This window comes from Tetrao urogallus, assembly GCF_951394365.1.
Source record: "Tetrao urogallus genome assembly, chromosome: Z".
NCBI lineage: Eukaryota > Metazoa > Chordata > Aves > Galliformes > Phasianidae > Tetrao > Tetrao urogallus.
Window position 1 is genome coordinate 13,340,626 of NC_136816.1, and position 19,400 is coordinate 13,360,025.

The 19,400-nt window shown below is 38.6% G+C and overlaps 1 protein-coding gene across 1 annotated transcript in view; it reads right to left on the minus strand.

Annotated features, from left to right (window-relative positions):
- EDIL3 (EGF like repeats and discoidin domains 3) overlaps positions 1 to 19,400 on the minus strand; it is a gene marked incomplete at both ends in the record, with an annotated part of 271,143 nt that overhangs the window by 3,645 nt on the left and 248,098 nt on the right. The window contains one exon of the mRNA XM_079548148.1: positions 11,355 to 11,510. Coding sequence (XP_079404274.1) covers positions 11,355 to 11,510 — 156 coding nt within the window. The remainder of the gene's footprint in view (positions 1 to 11,354; positions 11,511 to 19,400) is intronic.

The window sequence follows — 19,400 nt, forward strand, 5'->3', positions numbered from 1 at the left end:
TCAGGGAGCCTGATTCTCTGCAGAGAATATTTCTGGGTCTCGTGTCTTACAGAAACTGAAATTACATGGAAAGTCTACATTGGCCTTAGCATTATTAGTTCCTGCTATTTGGGATAATAGCAAAGAATTGAGACTTCAACATCTAAGTCTCAGATAATGAAGTCAGTATACTGTCTGTTGAATGTTAATTGTATTTTTTGTCCAGAGTATTTCAAACAGATTCTTGGAGCAGTTAATCCGGCTCATAAAATCAGAGAATCACCAAGGTGGGAAAAGACCTACAAGATCATGCAGTTCAATCATCTGCCTGTCACCAATAGTTCTCACTACATCATGGCCCCCAACACAACATCCAAATGTTCCTTGAACACCTTCAGGATTGGTGACTCCACCACCTCTCTGGGCAGCCCATTCCAGTGCCTGACCACTCTTTTGGAGAAGCAGTATTTCCTAACATCCAGCCTGAATATCATAGTAGAGGCGGACCATTTAAAAAGAGTAATTAGATCTAGCTTCCATTTGGATTTTTCTTCAGTGCATTACATCTCGTAAGTATGACAAATAAAGGGGAACTATTCATTTCAAGTTCAAAAGAAAGCTGAATGAAAAATATTTCTGATAGTTATATTCCCTTCTTTCAGAAACATATTATTTCTTTATTGTCATTTATTGAAAAATACTTCTTCAAGCAAGACTGAAATTTGCAGATTCTGCACAATCCATTTACTTGCATTGAAAATTTTTGTTCTTGCTTGGTGGAGTATTTCTTTTCACAATGAAGAGCTACAAAGCTACAAGTGAATGACATTAGGTCAAAGATGGTGAAAGATGTTCTGATTTCTTAGCAGAAAGAGAGCTGCTGTTTAAAGGCATTCTGTTTTACTTTAGAACTATTCACAACTGGAAGATGCTTTTCACTATAAAAAATTGGGCAGGCTTTTTGAATTAAATGGATATGCGTTTCAAACAGACATTTTCACGTGATGTAAGGGGGAAAAAAGGACATTCTTCCTTTTCAGTTGATATTCAAAAAGTCTCTTTGCCAGCCTCACCTTTGTGCTGAGGAGTATGATAGAGTAGATCCTGCTGGAAGCTATGCTAAAGCCCATGGAAGACAAGGAGGTGATCCCATACAACCAACACTGCTTCACAAGGGACAACTTCTGCCTGATCAATCTAGTGGCTTTTTTATAATGGCAGTCAACATCTCAATGTCCAGAGGGAGATCAGTGACAAATGGTGTGCCTCAGGGGTCAGTGCTGGGACTAACACATTTTAATATCTTCATCAATGATACTGACACTGTCAGCAAATCTGTGGATGACACCATGTTGTGTGGTACAGTCAACACACCAAGGGGACAGGATGCTTATCGAGAGAAACCTAGACAGGCTGAGCAGTTGGCCCACATGAACCTCATAAGGTTCAACAAATACAAATGCAAAGTCTTTTACCTGGGTTATGGCAACCCCCACTATCAGTACAAGCATGACAATGTAAAGATAGAGCATAGTGCTGCTGAAAAGGACATGGGGGTGGATTGCAAGTTGGTCATGAGCCAGCAGTGTGCTCTCAAAACCCAGCAAGCCAACTGTGCCTGGGCTGTATCAAAAGAAGCATGATCAGCAGAATGAAGGAGGTGATCCTGCTCTTCCTACTCAGCACTTCTTAGACCTCACTTGGAGTACTGCATTCAGATGTGAAGTCCTCAGTACAGAAGAGACATTGACCTGCTGGAGTATGTCCAGATATGTGCCCCCAAAATAATCCAAGGAATGGAACATCTTCCCTGTTAGGACAGGCTGAGAGAGTTGGGAATCCTCCGGGAAGACCTTATAGAGACCTTTCAGTATTTGAAGGGGGTTGTAAGAAAGAAGGAGACATCCTTCTTGATCAAGAATTGTGACAGGACAACGGGAAATGGTTTCAAACTAAAAGAGTGGATATAGAGAAGAAGTTCTTTACAATAAGGATGGTGAGGCACTGGCACAGGCAGCCCAGAAAGATGGTGGATGTACTGTCCCTGGAGACATGCAAGGTCAGGCTGGACAGAGCCCTGAGTGGCAGGATCTACTTGGTGGTACTCCTGTTGATTGCAGGGGAGTTGAACAAGATGACCTTTAAGGGTATCTTCCAACTAAAATAATTCCATAACTCCATGTTTCTATGAATAAAATGATGTATAGTGTGATATTTAATATTTTCTCAAGTTCTGAATAGATACCAGGCATGTAAAGCTAAATTTGTAAAGTGCATTTAACACATTCTTGCTATTTTTTCTACTTGATATATCTCCTCATGTCCCTGAAATGGAAAATTTACTCCACTGCACACAGTTTGTAAGTGGTTTATGACAGAAAGTTCAAAGCCAAGCAAGAAAAGAAATATTCTGAAGAACAACTGCCCTTTATAAATGTTTACAGAAATTCACTTTAGCTCAGCTGAGGGCAATAGGAACCACCTGTAATTTAAATCAGTGGAGAACCTAGGTTGAGGGCTTCAAAAACTTAGACAAACAAGCAATGGGACCCTGGGAGGCAAGACACAGTGTTGAAACTTTGCCCTGATGTTACACAGGGTCAATATATTGATGTATGTTGTTTATACTCAACAGGGCTGTTTCGGTTTGTGCAAGCCTTATCATCAGTCAAGTTCCTTCAGGAAAAATAGCAGGAAAGCACAACACACTACCCACACCACACAGAAAAATGAAGTGCAGATCCTATGTTATAAATAAAATTTCTGTTCTCCTTTTACTTGTATCAGATCAGACAAAGACCAATGAAATCTAACTGCCTGATGAAATACAGACTTTTTCAGTGAAATTTCATAAAAGTTAGCATAAGGTTAAAATATTGTTTTAAGCAGGGATACTGAATAGTAATGATCATATTATCTTAGAATTACAGAAAGGTTGTATTGGAGGGGACCTTAATTATCATCTAGTTGCAATGTGGCTGCCATGGGAAGGGACACCACTCACTAGATGAGGCTGCCCAGGGCCCCACCCAACCTGGCCTTGAACATCTCCAGAGATGGAGCATTCATAACTCTGGGCAGCCTATCCCTCACCACCCTCTGAGGAAAGAATTTACTTGGAACACCTAATTCTCCATCTTCTCCTTTAGTCTAAAACCATTTCCCCTTGTCTTATCACTATCAGCCCATGTAAAAAGTCAATCTCTCTCCTGTTTATACGCTCCCTTTAAACACTGTGAGACTGTGAGTTTTCCCTGGAGCCTTCTCTTCTCCACACTGAATAAACTCAGATCCCTCAATCTTTCTTCCTAGGTGAGGCATTCCAGCTATCTGATTATCTTTGTGGCCTCATCTGGAATTCACTCCAACAGCTCCACAATGTTTTTGTACTGGGTGCCCCAGGCCTGGATACAGTACTCCAGGTGGGACCTTAGAAGGGCAGAGTAGAGGGGAAACAATCTCCTCCCTCATCCTGCTGTCACCACTCTTCTGATGCTGCCCAGAATACAGTTGTCCTCCTCGGCTGCAGGTGCACACTGCTGGATCACATCAAACTTTTATCCACCAAAATACCCAAATCCTTCTCCACAGGTCTGTTCTCAATGAGTGCTTCTCCCAGTTAGTACACTGGGATTGCTCTAAGCCTTGTGCCTTGCACTTGGCCTTGCTGATGTCATTAAGTTATCGGTGGCCCACTTTTCATGCTTGTCCTGGTCTCTTTGAATTGCATTCCTTCCATTATATCCACTGTTCAGCTCAATGCCATCAGCAAGCTTGCTGAGGGTACACTAAACCCCACTATCTAGGTCACGGATAAAGATTCTGAAGAGCACTGGTCCAAAGACGAACCTCTGACAGATATTTGTCAGCAGTCTCCAGCTGGGCACAGAACCACTGACCACAATCCTCTGGCTGCAGCTATCCAGCCAATTCCTTATCCACTGAATAATCCACTCTTCAAGTTCACATCTTTCCAATTTAGATAAAAGAATATGATATGAAAGCATATCATAAAGATGAAATTCTGGTAGATGACATCAGTTGGCCTTCCTTTTTGTGCTGACACCATCACTCCATCATAGAAGGCCACTAGATTGTGAAGCACAATTATGCCTTGGAGAAGCCATACTGGTTGTCACAGTCCTTGTCTTGCATGTGCCTTATGGAACTGCCAGAGGATCCATTCCAGGATTTTCCCAGGCACAGAAGTGAGACTTACTGGCCTACAATTCCCCAGGTCTTCCTTTCACCCTTTCTTAAAAACGGGACTGATGTTTAAGACTTCAATTAACAGCCACAGCTTTTTGGAGAACAGCTCAACAACTGCATCAGCCAGTTCCTTTAAGACACTGGGATGCATGGCATCCGGTCCCACAGACCTGTGTATAGTCAGTCTTATCAGATGCTCTTGAACTTGAAATTTGCTTGCAGTTGGAGGGATTTTGCTCCCTTAGAGCCCACCTGGAAGTTTTGAGAACTGAGAGACACGAGAAGCCTGACTGCCACTGAAAACTCAGGCAAAGAACTTACTGAGTACCTGAACCTTCTCCAAGTCCACTGTTGCCATTTCTCCCTTCATATTTATCATGGAGGTACAGTCTTCTTCACCTTTCCTTTCTGTACTAGTAGAAGTCCTTTTTGTTATTTTTCACATCTCTCGCAGAGTTTAATTCCATCTGTGCCTTGCCATTTCTGATCCCATCCATGTGAGTCCAGATGGCATTCCTCTATTCTTCCCAGGCCACAGTTCCCTACTTCTGCTGCCTGTGCATTTCTGTCTTATCCCCCAGTCTGACTAGCAAGTCCTTGCTCAGCCATGTTGGTTTCCTATCTCTTCTGTTTGATTTCTTATGCTGGGGGATGGAGAGTTCTTGTGCTCTCAGAAGAGCTGCCAGCTCTGTTCTGTCTTTGTTCCTAAGGACAGTTTCCCAGGAGATCTCATCCAATAACTCCTTACACAGCCTGAATTTCAGTGTCCCGACTTTGCTTTTTGCCAGGTCCATATCACTTGTGATCACAAACTCAACCAGAGCATGGCTGTTACAGCCCAGATGAGCACCAGGTCCAATAAAGCTACACTTTTGCTTGTTTCATCCAATACCTGACCATCCAATACCAGCAAGTCATCTTCTCAGACTCCAGGAGTCTCCTGGATTGTTTCCAGCCTGCCATGTTGCCTTCCAAGCAGATATCCAGGTGTTAGAAATCCCCCACCAGAATGAGAGCCCGTGAACATGATAACTCTTGGAACTGAAACAAGAAGGCTTCATCAACAGGCTGCTCTTGATCAGACAGTCTGCCATAGACCCCAACCACTGCATGACCTTCAGTGATATGGTTCCTAATTTTAATCCATACGACCATGGATGTTTCTCGGAGGCAATTCTTCACAGTCTATCTACTTCTTAACTTAGAAGGCAATGCCCCTCCTGCACCACCTATCCCTTCAAAAAGCTTTTAGCATTTGACTGCAGAATTCCAGTTGTACGATTCATCCCACCATGTTTCTGGGATAGGAAATCAAGTCATAGTTTTCTAATTGCACCATGGCTTCCACCTTCTGTTTATTTCCCAGACTCCACGCTCTGGTGTAGAGGCACTTCATCTAGGCTACTGACCTTAAAGATGCATCCAAGATCACAGAACTCCAAAACTTGTGTGACACCACCCATGCAGCCATTCATTTAACTGATACGTTCCCCTCCTTCTACCCAGGTCCCAGTCACCAACTGGAACCAAGAAAAGCACTGTCTCCTACTATTACGCCCAGTTCCTTCATCATCCTTCAAAGGGACATAAAGTCTCTATCAGTATTTTATGATTTCCCTATTGCAGCAATCACTTAAACAAGAATATAAAAATGATGTTTAAATATGACAGTGATGTGAATTATATGTATGAACTGGATCTATAAGTATAAATCAGGTGTAATTATAATTAAACATCAGAAAGATAAAACATTAGCGATGTCTAGCAGAAAGATTTTCCATCTGACAATCTAACTTTTCACTTAAACATATGTTTCTGCTTTCTGTTGCTATGGCAATTAACCAGATATACAAAGCACATAGCTTATAACTAGTTCTTCAATTTGTCCAGAAATCTAGTGACCATCTGCACAGGAGAAACTGCCTGCCTGCAGTTAATTGCATGTCTCTTAGCTAATAATAACTGACAATATGCAGCTTGCACGCTGTCCTTTAGCTTACTTTCTTATGTTCTTTCATTTCAGAAATCAGCCTGTAAAATACCATTTGACATCACAGTTGGCCTTGAGCTACCTACAGCATGCCATGTAATTTATAAATCACATTTGAAATGTTATTAAAAAAAGGTCAAATTTGGTTTAGATCTCCTTAACATTGGCACAGTGAGCTACTGACCTCTAGTTGAGAAAAACAAGATAGCTATTGGCTGTGGTCTTTTTACTAAAATGTAGTTTCTTCCTACTTGCCAACCGGCAATGTAAATTCTTCCTTGTGTCTTGAAGAGAACAGGAGAAGTATTCTTATTTTTTCACAGATCTGATTCAAACTATTTAAAATGAATGAGAAAAGCATCATTATTTGAAGAAACATTTTCTTTTTCCCTTTAACTTTTTTTTCCTAGTACTTTTTACTCTGCCTTCCTAGAAGCTTAGCAGAGCTGTGAACTCAGATGAAAGCAGATGAAAAAGCAGAAGCCAATGAGGAGCTGCAGGTGCCTGTTCTTGGAACATCATTTCCAGTAGGAACTGTGCAAAGAAAACTGAATACCACATTTTCTTCTCTTTGAAACAACTAATTTATGTGTTGCAGATTTATCAAAGATGCAGGGTGCAGATAATGCATTTTTGAATACAAGATAACAGTGTTTGGTTTCTATTTTTTCTTTTTTGTCTCTCTCTAAGGTAATTTCACACATTATATGGAAAAAAGGGAGAAGAGAATAGCTTTAGGAATTCATTAAGACTGACTGATATGTTAGGATTCATCCTGTAAACTGCCCAACAGTGGGTAGTTTAGGATTAACCTCTCAGTTCCTATTTCTATGTGTTTTAAAGTCACAACATTCATCCATAAATCCTTACTACAGTCAGAAACAAATCTGTAATTTCTGCACTTGAGATGCTTTGTCATCATAAAATGACACACTTCTTAGGACTTTAAAACAAGTTAATTTTTTTCATACTCTCTTCCTTTCCCTCAGAGGTTTTGGAACTGTCTTTCCCTTAAATTATTGGACAAAGACTACTAGGATGAGTAGATTACTGGAGGAGGTAATCAGAAATCTATTTGTTCTGTTTTTCTCTTAAAAAATCATTTCACATAATAAATAGAATGAATTAGGGTAAATTATGAACGATTTATGCTTGCTGCTGTTGATAGCTGCTAGTGTTTATCTTTTATCTCTTTTCTGTATCAGGTCAGAGGAAATCTTTCTTAAAGAGTTTCATTTTGCTGTGTAAACATAGTATCTTCTAAAATGTTCTTCCATTTTGAGCCAAACCTCAAACCTTTACAAGAGCAAAGGAAATTGTTGTGGCTTTTGCGCAGGGATACAACTATCAGATAGGACAAATGATGCTGTTTCTCTTCTGCTCTCTGAGGAATTGCTTTTTATTTGGTCGTTTTCATTTTTCATTTGCATTTTTGTACCACTCTGCTGCAAATTATGGACAAAGGAGTGGGTCAGAGAATACCCAGTACTACTGTTGTACACAGTCTGTGGGCAAATCCCATGAGAGCACACTGCACTAAGGCATCCTGGGCTGGAGAGACAACAAAGGGCTATATGTAAAACTAGAAGTTTTTACTGGGTGATGTTCTATGCCTTGAAACAAAGATAATTTATATGCTCTCAATAATGAAATAGATGATGGAAATCTATTAGCTTGTTAAAAATGCAGAACATTTTCCCATCTTGGAAAGTGGAATCAAAATTTAGAATGGTCTTGACAAATTGGAGAAATGCAAATTGGACAACTGCATGCTACAATTTAATGTATGTACAAAGTCAGACCTTAGAAATTAATGACCAGTGTCTGTACTACAATGTGGGGAATGTTAGAGCTTACAATAATTCTGTGCTAAAGATTACACAAATTAACATGGATTGTAAATATATATGAGGGAATAACAATGCGCTGTTCCAAGAAAAGGAAAAAAAAAATTGTTTGGGGATTATAACAAGACTATCTCCTGTAAAATATATTGCATAATATTTCAGTGAATATCAGACGAAATACTACAAGTTTGGGAAATCAGCTTCTGGGAGAGTTGGTCCAAGCAGGATTCAAAAGAATGATCTGATGCTCAGAAAACAGACTGTATTAGGAAACACTGAAAGACTAAAGAAATGATGATTATATTTCCCCACAATAAGCTGAGAAGAAATGTTAGCATGCATCAACAAAAACAAACTGAGGACAACACAGTATTATTGAGTAAGAGAAAGAAACAACCTTTCTACCTCTTTGGAGCCCTGGGATAGACTGCTTATATTGCAAAAACTTCATCAATGGCTACTTCTATGAACATGTTAGAGTGGGTTACAGTATAAGCATTGTATCTTTGATAACGTGAAGGACAGGTAAATGAATTTAATTACTATGCTGACTTTTTAAACTACCTTCATTCTGATAATGAAGAACTATTTGCTCCTACCCCTAAGATGGCACTCAGGGCCTCTGGGTTTGCTGAATCCCATTTTCTGTGCAGAATCACAGAATCACAGAATGGCCAGGGTTGGAAGGGACCTCAAGGATCATGAATCTCCAACCCCCCTGCCACATGCAGGGCCACCAGCCTCCACATTTAATGCTAAACCAGGCTGCCCAGGGCCCCATCCAACCTGGCTTTAAACACCTCAAGGACAGGGCATCCACAACCTCTCTGGGCAGCCTGTTCCAGAAGACCTCAAAGAGACAGGTAGGAGAGTAGTCCCTCCATAGGTCAAGAGGTACTGCCTGATCAGTTGAGGTCTTTTCCAGTCCTACCTCCCATGTGGTTATGCCAAGCTCATTGACTGATAGCTAGCATTTTTCGAATGTCAGACTCTGGGTAACTTTTTCTATATAGAAGAAATTTAGAATAGTGAGTATGCTTTTGTTTGATGTTTGTGGATCAAAAGACTAAAGTCTAGACTCTTGCCTACTGATCTTGTTTATTTTGTGCAAATTTAAATTCAGAAGATATAATTTCTAATTTTGAGCTAAGCGTGTTTGATCATATTCTGCTTTTATTTGCTCTTGATTTCTTAAAGAATAAGATGCATCTATTTTATTCTTTGGGATGTAAACTAATATGGGGTGGGAAATGTTTTAATAAGACAATGATTAAGAGTTTTCCATTGTTCCTAGAGGACTACACATACAGCAATTAGCAATCCACCTGATGATGAAAGTGAAAAGAATTTAATTGCCTTGGCAAATGTTATAAACAAGCCTAGTCGGACCAGTGCTGTGAAGTGAGAATGCATTTTCTTCTAGATTTCCTTGTGACTGTTACTGTGTTTCTCTCTAGAGACTGGAATGTGTGTTTTCTTTTTCAATAAAATGAATGTAACGCTTTGCTATCTGAATTTTGGCTTGGAGAAAGTATTTCTTTCACAGTGGATTCTTCCACTTTTAAATGCCAGGGATTTAAAATGGAATGTGTAGGAAGTGCTGAAGTGCCTATCTGTCATTTACGTTGAATATATTTACAGTACATCTTCAAAAGGTGAGTTGTTTCTTTCCAATCTTTATATGACAACCAATTATACTAGACACTTCCATAATCATAGGTGTCAGGACCCTCTCAGGTGGATGGCTAAAATAACAGTTTTACCTTTTTAAAAACCTTTAGAATTTGACAGGGAAAAATCCCTTTGCAGGATTGAACAACAGTGAAATGTGACTTGGCTCTTTGAGTTGACAGTGTCATTTTTTGGTAACAATCTTCTTACAGATATAACATTTCTGTGCATAGATATGCAGTTATGCACATATTTAATCCAATGATGTAGGATATCTTCCACTATTAAATGAGCATTCATTTCACATAATCAGACTCACAGAATGGTTTAGCTTGGAACAGACATTAAAGATAATCTAGGTCTAACTGCCTGCTGTGGACAGAGTTGCCACCCACTAGATCAAGTTACAACAGAGCCCCATCCAGCATGGCCGTGGATGTCTCCAGGGGAGGGGCATCACAGCTTCTCTGGGTCTCTGGGCAGCTGTGCCGGGGCCTTGCCACTCTCTGAATAAAAAATTTCTTCTTAACATCTAACCTAAACCTCTCCTGGTTTAGTTTTAAGCCATTCCCCTTGTTCCATCATGACCAAACTGTGTAAAAAACCCATCAGGCTTCTCCTACTTATAAGCTCTCTTCAAGTGCTTCAAGTCCACACTTGAGGTCTCCTTGGAGCCTCCCAGCTCCCTCAACCTTTCTTCGCAGGAGAAGCTCGCCCGCACTCTGGATCTGCTCCAACAGCTCTTCATCATTCCTGTGCTGGGGCCCCTGGCTTGGACACCATAAGGGGGCCTTATTGTGAAAGTGGGAATACTTACTACCCTGAATACAGATGCAAAAACCACCAGATTTGGGCATACACGTCAGGTGTATCAGCCCCATCTGATATTTTTAGTAATAGATCTTTCAGTTCAATCAGACATTTTGCCAGCATTCTTCACGTTTCTCTAAAGCAATGCACATGCACTCAGGTCTTTGTGGTATAAAAATGTTACACAGTATAAAGGAATATACAGTGAATAATACCCTAAATAACAAGTTAACTGCTTCTAGGTAAATCAGTCATTAAATCTACACTTTCTTTACACCCCCCATTAAGCATTTGCTAGGGAAGTTCTGAAACTTTTTGTGTTTTGTATTCTCATGATAGTGTAATAAAAATAATCTTTCCATTGGGTATTCAAAACCCTGGAGTGAATAATTTCCATAAAAAAAAAAAAAGAATTAAAAATGGATAGGTAATGATGTAAATTAAATATGTGCTTTATAGAAAGTTACAGAAAATAGTGAATACTTACAAAATATGTACTGAGACATGATTTGAAATATACAAATAAACTGTTATTTATGTACTTCCTTCTCTTGAGTTAAAGGAAGAAATAATTCCAATAAAGAAAGAACTGTAAAGTTTTATGCCCCATATTTAACAACATTAAATTAGGTGCACTGCACGGATAGGTATCATATTATTGCCCTGTGAATGTCATTGTTTTATATTGCTCTTTTTTATTCACCTTCACGTTTATCTGTGGGACCCTATGCATAGGAACCCTATAAAACAAGCAGCATACAATAGGCTACCAGCTCCTTGCACTGGAATTACCACAGTTATAGTCTTCTCTACGTGCAACTGAAATTTCAATTTTCTCCTTGTTTTACCTTATCCTTCTTCTGTTTTTCATCCTGGTAAATGACCCAGTGTTCCCCATCATTACTGTAGGCAAGCTTGTAGGATCCCACAAACTGGACGTGACCAAAATCTTTAGCTCCTTGAGTAATTATGCCAGTGACTTTTGTAGGGACAAGTAGATCAACCTAAACAAAACACAACACAGGAGAACAAATGTAATTAGAACAGTGTCTGTATGCAGTCTGACTTCACACCACACAAAATCAAAAGCTGCTGATACACTAGCACAGTTTGCAACAACTTCTGCATGTTCCAGTTCCATGTAATGGTCAATTACCACTGGGTAATTGGTCAATTCACCTCTTTCTTTTACACTAATCATCACTTTTATCCCCTTATGGTATACCAGGACTGATCTCACACCATTTTTTATTGTGCTGCCCACCTTCCTAACAAAACAGCAGTCCTTGCAAACCATCTGCAGCCCAAAAAGCACTCCCACATGCTCCTAATAATCTGAATAGAGTATGTCACAGGTTGATTCTCCATCTCCATTCCATTTCCTCTGCAGTGACAGACACTGTGCTTTAAGTCTTTTAGAACATTTTCTATCACACTTTTCCTGCTGAACTGATCCACTCACTTTAAGACCTTTATGTCTTTTTTTCTACCTCTAAAACTCTAGCTTTTTCATTCACTAACCTTTTGGAGCTATTCATTTTATAATCTTAGCTAAAGATTTAAAAAATGCAAGGCAGGACTCTTAATGCCTAATAAAATCTTTCAAGTGGCTTTCACATGGGTCAGCACATTTGTGATCAGCTTTGTGGAACCAGAGTTCAACACTGAATATAACAGATCTGGGCCAAATGGCTTGGCTTAAAGTGATCAAAGAACAGAACACAATAACAGAAATAAATTGACTTAATAACACATTTTTAGAGGAAGAATGGAGGAACTGCAGTCCCTATTCGAACTGACATTTTCTGGAAATGTGAAGGCATTTGATTCTGTGTCCTCCAGTAATGCATTAAACCGGAAAAAGAACAAGAACAACAACAACACCACAAGAAAAGTAGATTTATTTCAGACAATAAATAGCTGTGAAGCAGTCGGCATTTTTGATATTGTCTGCTAAATCAAATAAGACTAATAGTAAAAATATCCTGGTAAAAAATCAGAGAATTGCTCAACTGTATAAGAATATGTTTTTGCAACAACAACAACAACAAAAATTGAGGAAGAATGTGAAGGAATAAAGAATATCTGACTGATAAAATGCTGAAGACTCAGTATTGCAATTTTTTGAAGCTGAGGTCATCTGAAAAGGCCAGATTTGGAATGAAAATGTAGGGCAAGGGAGAAGAACATCTGTGAAAACATAAGAAATTAATAATGGGAAAAGGAGAAAAAATAAATGAGCATCAGAAGTCATCAAACCCAAGTCAATGCTTTTACAGGCTGGGGACTACAGTTTGCATCCCATAAAGATGAAAATGCAGTAATATGTAAAGACATGTTTTTAAGAAATGAAGAGGAAAAATGCCTCTTAGGAGCAACCAAACAAGGAAGACTGAATACATCTGCCCCAATATCTGATGACAAGTAGCAAATAACGAGTAACAAATCACTTCCAGAAGAGGAGTAAAATAAAACTTTTAGTACTGAGATACCATAACAGCAAATGGAAAATGGCATTGTCCACAGATGATCTTAGAATTTTGATTCTATCAGAAGAAAAGGATTTATTCTCATCCAACAGAAGCAATATGGCTCAGAGGAGCACCTTGGAACCTAAGGGAAGTAGCCCTGCAGGGAGAAACCCTTTTGGTTTTCTCTTTGTTCAGTGGAAAGAGGAAGGACTGAACCAAGAGCAGCTCTCATAGTCTGCTTGAAACAACTTACTTCTTCTGTAGCAAGTGCAGGAGACTGGCTTCCACAACCCAAGTGGACTGCTGGGAATCAGGCACACTGCTAGTTAGATTTTTTTAATGAATTAATAAACTCAGAGTATCCAGATCTTAATTCCCAATATTTTTTTCAGAGCTCAGATGATTGGATCCGCTTTTCAGAAAGGCTGACCTGGTAAAGAATCATTAATTGATCCACACTTCTGGGCAGCATTTGAACTAAACATTTCAGAGTCAACTTTAAATTCTGTTTATAAATATTTTTTACATTAACATTTTCCAAGCATAACCTCTTCTATGTGGTTTCTTATACTAAAAGCTAATCTCTCTCCTGCTTACTTGGAAAGATATTTCCATACAGAGACTTGGCTATTTTTAAAATGTCAAAAGTAATCTAAAAGGATTTCAGTAATATTTAAAATGGCCATGATGTTCAGAGTATTTTTCATTGAAATTCAGAACAGCAAGAAAACGTCCAATTAAGATTCAGGGAATTTCAAAGATAAAATCACAATACATCCTTATTATCACCCAGATCCAGGGTTAATAAAAATGTGCTGGCAACAAATATTTTGCACTTATGGGACATATCCAGTGGCCTTGCAGTCTTGTTCAGAAAAATGATGTGTGAATCTGGAAGGTAATTTGGCACATGTTCAGCCTTTTTATGAAAGACGTACATAGCATACACACGCATGTTTCGGTGTGTGTGTGCTTGTGCATGTTAATTATATGGAAAAAAAAAAGAAAGAAAGAAGTAAGGTTTAATAGACAGGGTCTGTTCTAAGTCTAGGTTTTGACAATACAAACAATATAAATTGCTGGAGGTGGAGAGAAAGAAAAGGATGCACTATTCTTTTTTCTTACTTTAGTATCATATTTAATTTTTTCTTCATAAGCCAGTATGAAGCTTTCATGAAGTAAAGAGTGGTTTTAACTTACTATCTAAAAAACTGCTTTTATTCTGTTGCTTTATTACCTTTTGCAAAGAGTTAAAACAGTCTTGCTTTTCATCCTTCCAACTAAAAATAATTAGGAATGAAAAGGTGAGAAGAGCTTACTTCAATTTCTAAGCTAAACATCCACATTTAAATACCTTAACAGAAAGTCATACCTTCCCATCAGGATGCAGAATACATTTATTCAGTTAGTGCAGATTACAAGTAACAGGCAATCAAACAAATTGCCAGGGAGAGAAGTTGAATTAACACACAGCCACTATATGCTCTTCAAAGCTGAATGTGATTAACCAGATTAGAATGTGACTTTGACTTTTTTAGTGCAGCAGAATTTAGAGTGAGGTAGAGGCAATTAGACTGCAACTGATAGGCTCATTAGCTTGTTACACGAAGAACCATGGTTTACAGTCTAATGTACATTTCTACAAGCAGCAGATCAAAAAGCAGTTTAACACCTTGTGTCTGAGAGAACTCTCTTGGGCTGTAGCAGTCCCCTTTGTAAATATGTTTCCCACCTTGCTTCTGACACTGAAGATGACTCAATGTGATTCGAAGAATTGAAGAAAAGTGTAAAGATAAATCCACCTGAATACGAAACATTTTAGTGAACCGCTGCATAAATTTGTAGCATAAACTGCAAGGCACTGTACAATTCAACATAAAGTGACTAGTACCTACGCTATAAGTAGGGAGAAAACAGTCACATAATTGCTCTGTCCCTGCTGTGAGCTAAAAAAAACCTAGACTTTCCTCATCTGTCTGTGCAGATGTGTGCAATTTTCATACAACTCGCTTTTCAACTGAACTCCTTGAGAACTGCAACCAGAGATGCAGATACCCTCAATCTGCAGAAACGTTCAACTACTGCAATTTTCTGAATACTCCTTCCTCTCTCTTCTCTTCTGAACATCCCCCTTTCTTCTATATACTTGGCAGAAACACATGAATGTACAAGTATTTGCTGGAAGAGCATATCCATGATAAATCATGGAAACTGATGACAGAACTCAGGAAAGGAAGCAGATAGCTCTTATGAAATATATGGAAGACGATAAAGGAATCTCTCCTAGAATAAAAACACACACTGCAACTCTGGCTTACAAGAAGACAAGCTTCAAGAAGACACAAACTGCAGAAGCATTCAGCATTTGAGAGGTGAATGGAAGAGATGGATCTCTGTAGCAGTACATAGCAACCTGCTCAAGGTGGCTCCATCTGAGCAAGTTTGGACAAGATGACCTCTAACATCAACTGTTCTGTGATGTTGTGACCTAATAAACCCATCCAGATGGATCAAAGTATTGGAGTCTGGGAAATCAATAGGCAATAAGTAGGGTATGTTTATACTGACAAGCAGCAGAGTGCAATGGTGAAGAAAAGTAATTGATTAGAGACCAAGATGCCTACACAGTTTGTGCTACAGGGGTTTTACTTCCAGTTAGCCTGGACCAAATTTTGAAGCATGTCTTTTGGCTTAATTTCATTTGAAACAATCCATTTCATGCTCTGTGAAGATACTCCATCCTATGAACTAAAGCATGAAAAGTGGAGACAGTCTTAAAAAAGCCCAACACATTCCTTATCTGCTCTGCAATACTAGGGGAGAAGAAATAATGCACAGAATCCAGGGGGCAGCATGTCCTAGTAAGTAGTGAAGATAATGGTGAGGTGGCTCAGCTGTCCTTCAACTGTACATGTTATCATTTCAGTAACACAATCTCAGCTTCAATTTGGAGATTCAGAATAGAAAGAGGGAACTGAAAATTAATGGAGTGCTGGGAGTTAAGGTAATAGTTAGTTAATGATGCATGTTTTTTAAAACTATATTTTAAAAGTTCATTTTAGTCTGCTACTTTTTAAGAGACAACATTCCTGCTCCCAGTTTAGCTGGTCCTGTGCCCACTTATTTGGCAATTTTTAGTAGTGTCAGTTTTCCTCCAGGTTTTCTTTAATTTACCTCTGGGGGCTGTTTTCCTATCAGTTGATGCCAGATAAAACAGATGAAATTCTGAGTATTCCTAGTCATCAAACAAGAGTCTCTTGGAGTAGAAGTACCAGGGATTGAAAAAAAAAAGAAGAAATCTGCATCCAACACAAGTGAGAAGGTGGCTGTAGCACCTACCCTTAGAAGACTTCCACATGACATCTACTTCATTAAAGTGGAGATCTATCACATACACTTGCCCTGTGTCAAGGCCTCAGATACTTTGGACTGCTCAAGGTAATATTAGGCATTTGTGATTAGTTCCTGAATATTACCAAGATAGTTTAATGCCCACGGTTTGTTCTGTGCAAATTTCTCACTCTCTGAATAAGACCTCTATTTTCATATTTTTTACAGGGGAAACTGGCACAGCTGCTATGTGCATCCAAGCCCGTGAAAAGGAATGACAGGCTTGCAGTGACTACAGTACGAAGTCAGTATTGCCTCTCTCCTTATCATATAGCATTGTAATTGGGCACTCAGTATTCTCCTCCATGCCAAATCTGTGGAGATAAAAGGAAAGCTGATGATGGTACAGAACCTGCTGCAAATGTGCAACATCTATATGCTATTAACAACATTTCTTGATTGTAAACTAGGAAGCTTGAGAGGGAGTGTTGATCTGCCAGAGGGGAGAAAGACACTACAGAGGGATCTGGATAGACTCCCCAGGGAAAAGGTTGAGTCACCATCCCTGAATGTGATTAAAATCCATTTGGATGTGGTGCTCAGGGACATGATTTAGCGGTGAGTTATTAGAGTTAGGGTAATAGGGTTTGGTTGTGGTTAGACTTGATGATCTTTAAGGTCTTTTCCAACCTGAGCTATTCTGTGATTCTCAGACAATAATTTTATAGGAAGAGCGATTTCAGAGCATTTTGTTCAACAGATATCTAAAAAGGACTTTTATACTTACAAAATAAAATAAAAAACATTCACATTTAACTAAGGTTGTTTTCAGATGAAATAAGATTAAAGAATGCTATTCTTTTTCTTCCAAAAAAGTAGTTTGTTTTGCTTGTTTATTTCTCAATTTAAGGTTACAATTCACCATTATTTGAAACTCACGTTGCTATATTTTTAACAGCTGTAGACCTGTAAGCTGAGGTAATAAATACAACTATTAATGTCTTATTTGTGTCTTCTTAAAGAGTGCATTTTCTCGGTATTGTTTTATGACTGCAGCAACTACATGTAAGAAACAGCCTGAGAGAATAGTATGCACCTTCAGCTCTCCTCAGTACGATTTAAAAGCTAGGAACTGCAGAACGAGGCGCATTGTTTGAAATCTTCAAGGACTGTCAGAAACACATTTCAGGCCATTACTCTGAAATTTGCACGTATGAAACAGACGTACCATACCACACATACAAGCTCAAGGTAACTTCCATTTCAACATCAACAGCTCCTTAAGTAGCGGTTACTTCTTAAAGAGTACAGATTGTGTGAATCCTATACTTACCTACTTACTAATCATTATAATGAGAGTATTGTGGGGAAAAGGGGAAAAAGCAACATCTGAATTACTATATAATTTTTCAGCATTTAAAGAAAACTTTCAGATAGATAATCTTAATAGGATCCATTGCATAGCTCACTGAAGAGCAGCATCTATTTCTTACAGAGAAACCTACTAGAACCAGACTTAACTAAACCATCACTAATCTCATTTTATTGATATCGCAAACCTGAAATGTAAAAATATAAAATAAAGTTTTAGCCTTAGGATCTGGATTTTCAAAGGCACCTTTGGGAACTTAATGCAGTTGAGGTTCTGAGATCATACAGGCACAGCAGTAAATCCTGCCTGCAGTACACACAAGATAATGCTGTTTTCATACAGATCCCACAAACTGGAATGATTTCTGTGGGTGTCAGTAACTCTCACAATTTATCAGAGAGTATTCACATCCTAATGGGAAAGGTGATGCTCAGTCTACCCAGGTCTGAACGTATTCTGAAGAGAATTTCACATTTCAAAATTATAACATTAATTATAATTAAATCTGTAACTTCCTAACATTCAGTACTTCCCATCTGTGGAATACAGTAGTATTTCAACGCATCAATACTGTACAATGGTGATTTTTACTCAAAATGTGAATAGAGTTTGTAACAGAGATTACATGGATTATTGCATTGGTCACCAATGGTCACCATTCATAAAACAACAGTGGCCTTCTATCTCCTGTGGAATATTCAAAGCTTACCAGTCCTTGTGATAATGCTAAGAGAGTTAAATTAATGGTGATTAGGCAGGCACAGACATCTGGCAGAGCTTGAAGAAGCTTTTGAGGTGCACTGCAGGACACTTGAAGAGTTGATTAAAAGAACCCGTAATACCATTCTGTGTTAGGTCAATCAATTGGAGCTCTTGTGGGAAAGACAAGGACAAAACAGTACTTCAGACATTCAAAAGAAAAAAAGAGAAAAAAAAGAGGATGAACATGATCATCAGTAGTTCATGATGAACTAATGAACACTAATGCAAGCTCTGACGGTGGACTGATCCCAGCACCTAGGTATGGCTTGAAATAGATATGGAAATAGGTAGAAATTTTCATTTGCGTTCAGTTTTTCTCACAACGGCACACGCCTTTAAAAGCACAAGAGCACATAAAACTGGATGAAAATAAGGACTGTCTTTCAGGAGAACATTTCTGCAAGATATATAGAGCTGTAACTTCATTATGTTAATGATAATGATGCTAATAACTTTTGACTATAACTGAAGGTGAAAAAAAAACACCCAAAAACAACAAAGTAAAAACAAAATAAGAAAAATGTCAACCATTGCTGATTCTGCTTTTCTTTTCTCCTATCTTTGAACAAGGAAATGATCATCCTGAGGAGATGCTAGGCAGACATGCTCTATACTCTTTGGATAGTCAGAGTGCAAGGAAGATCTACTATCCTTCTTTATTTTACTGAAAGATATCTAAAATTGACAAGAAAATTCATCTGTAAGAATTCATACATGACTATCCTGTGGGTTCTGTCCCCTTTGTGTGTTCCCTTGTTTTCTTCTGAAGACCACTGCAGTAAAACACTGGCAAACACAGGCAGGAGGAAACTTGTGGAAATGTGGTCTGTTTAACTAGAAGCCTCAAAATCACTCCTGATAACCTGAAATATAAAGGATGAGGAAGCTAACACTTTATAGCAGCTCTTTGAAACAGCATAAACTTTTCAGCTGCAATCAGTAGAACTCTAGTTATTTCA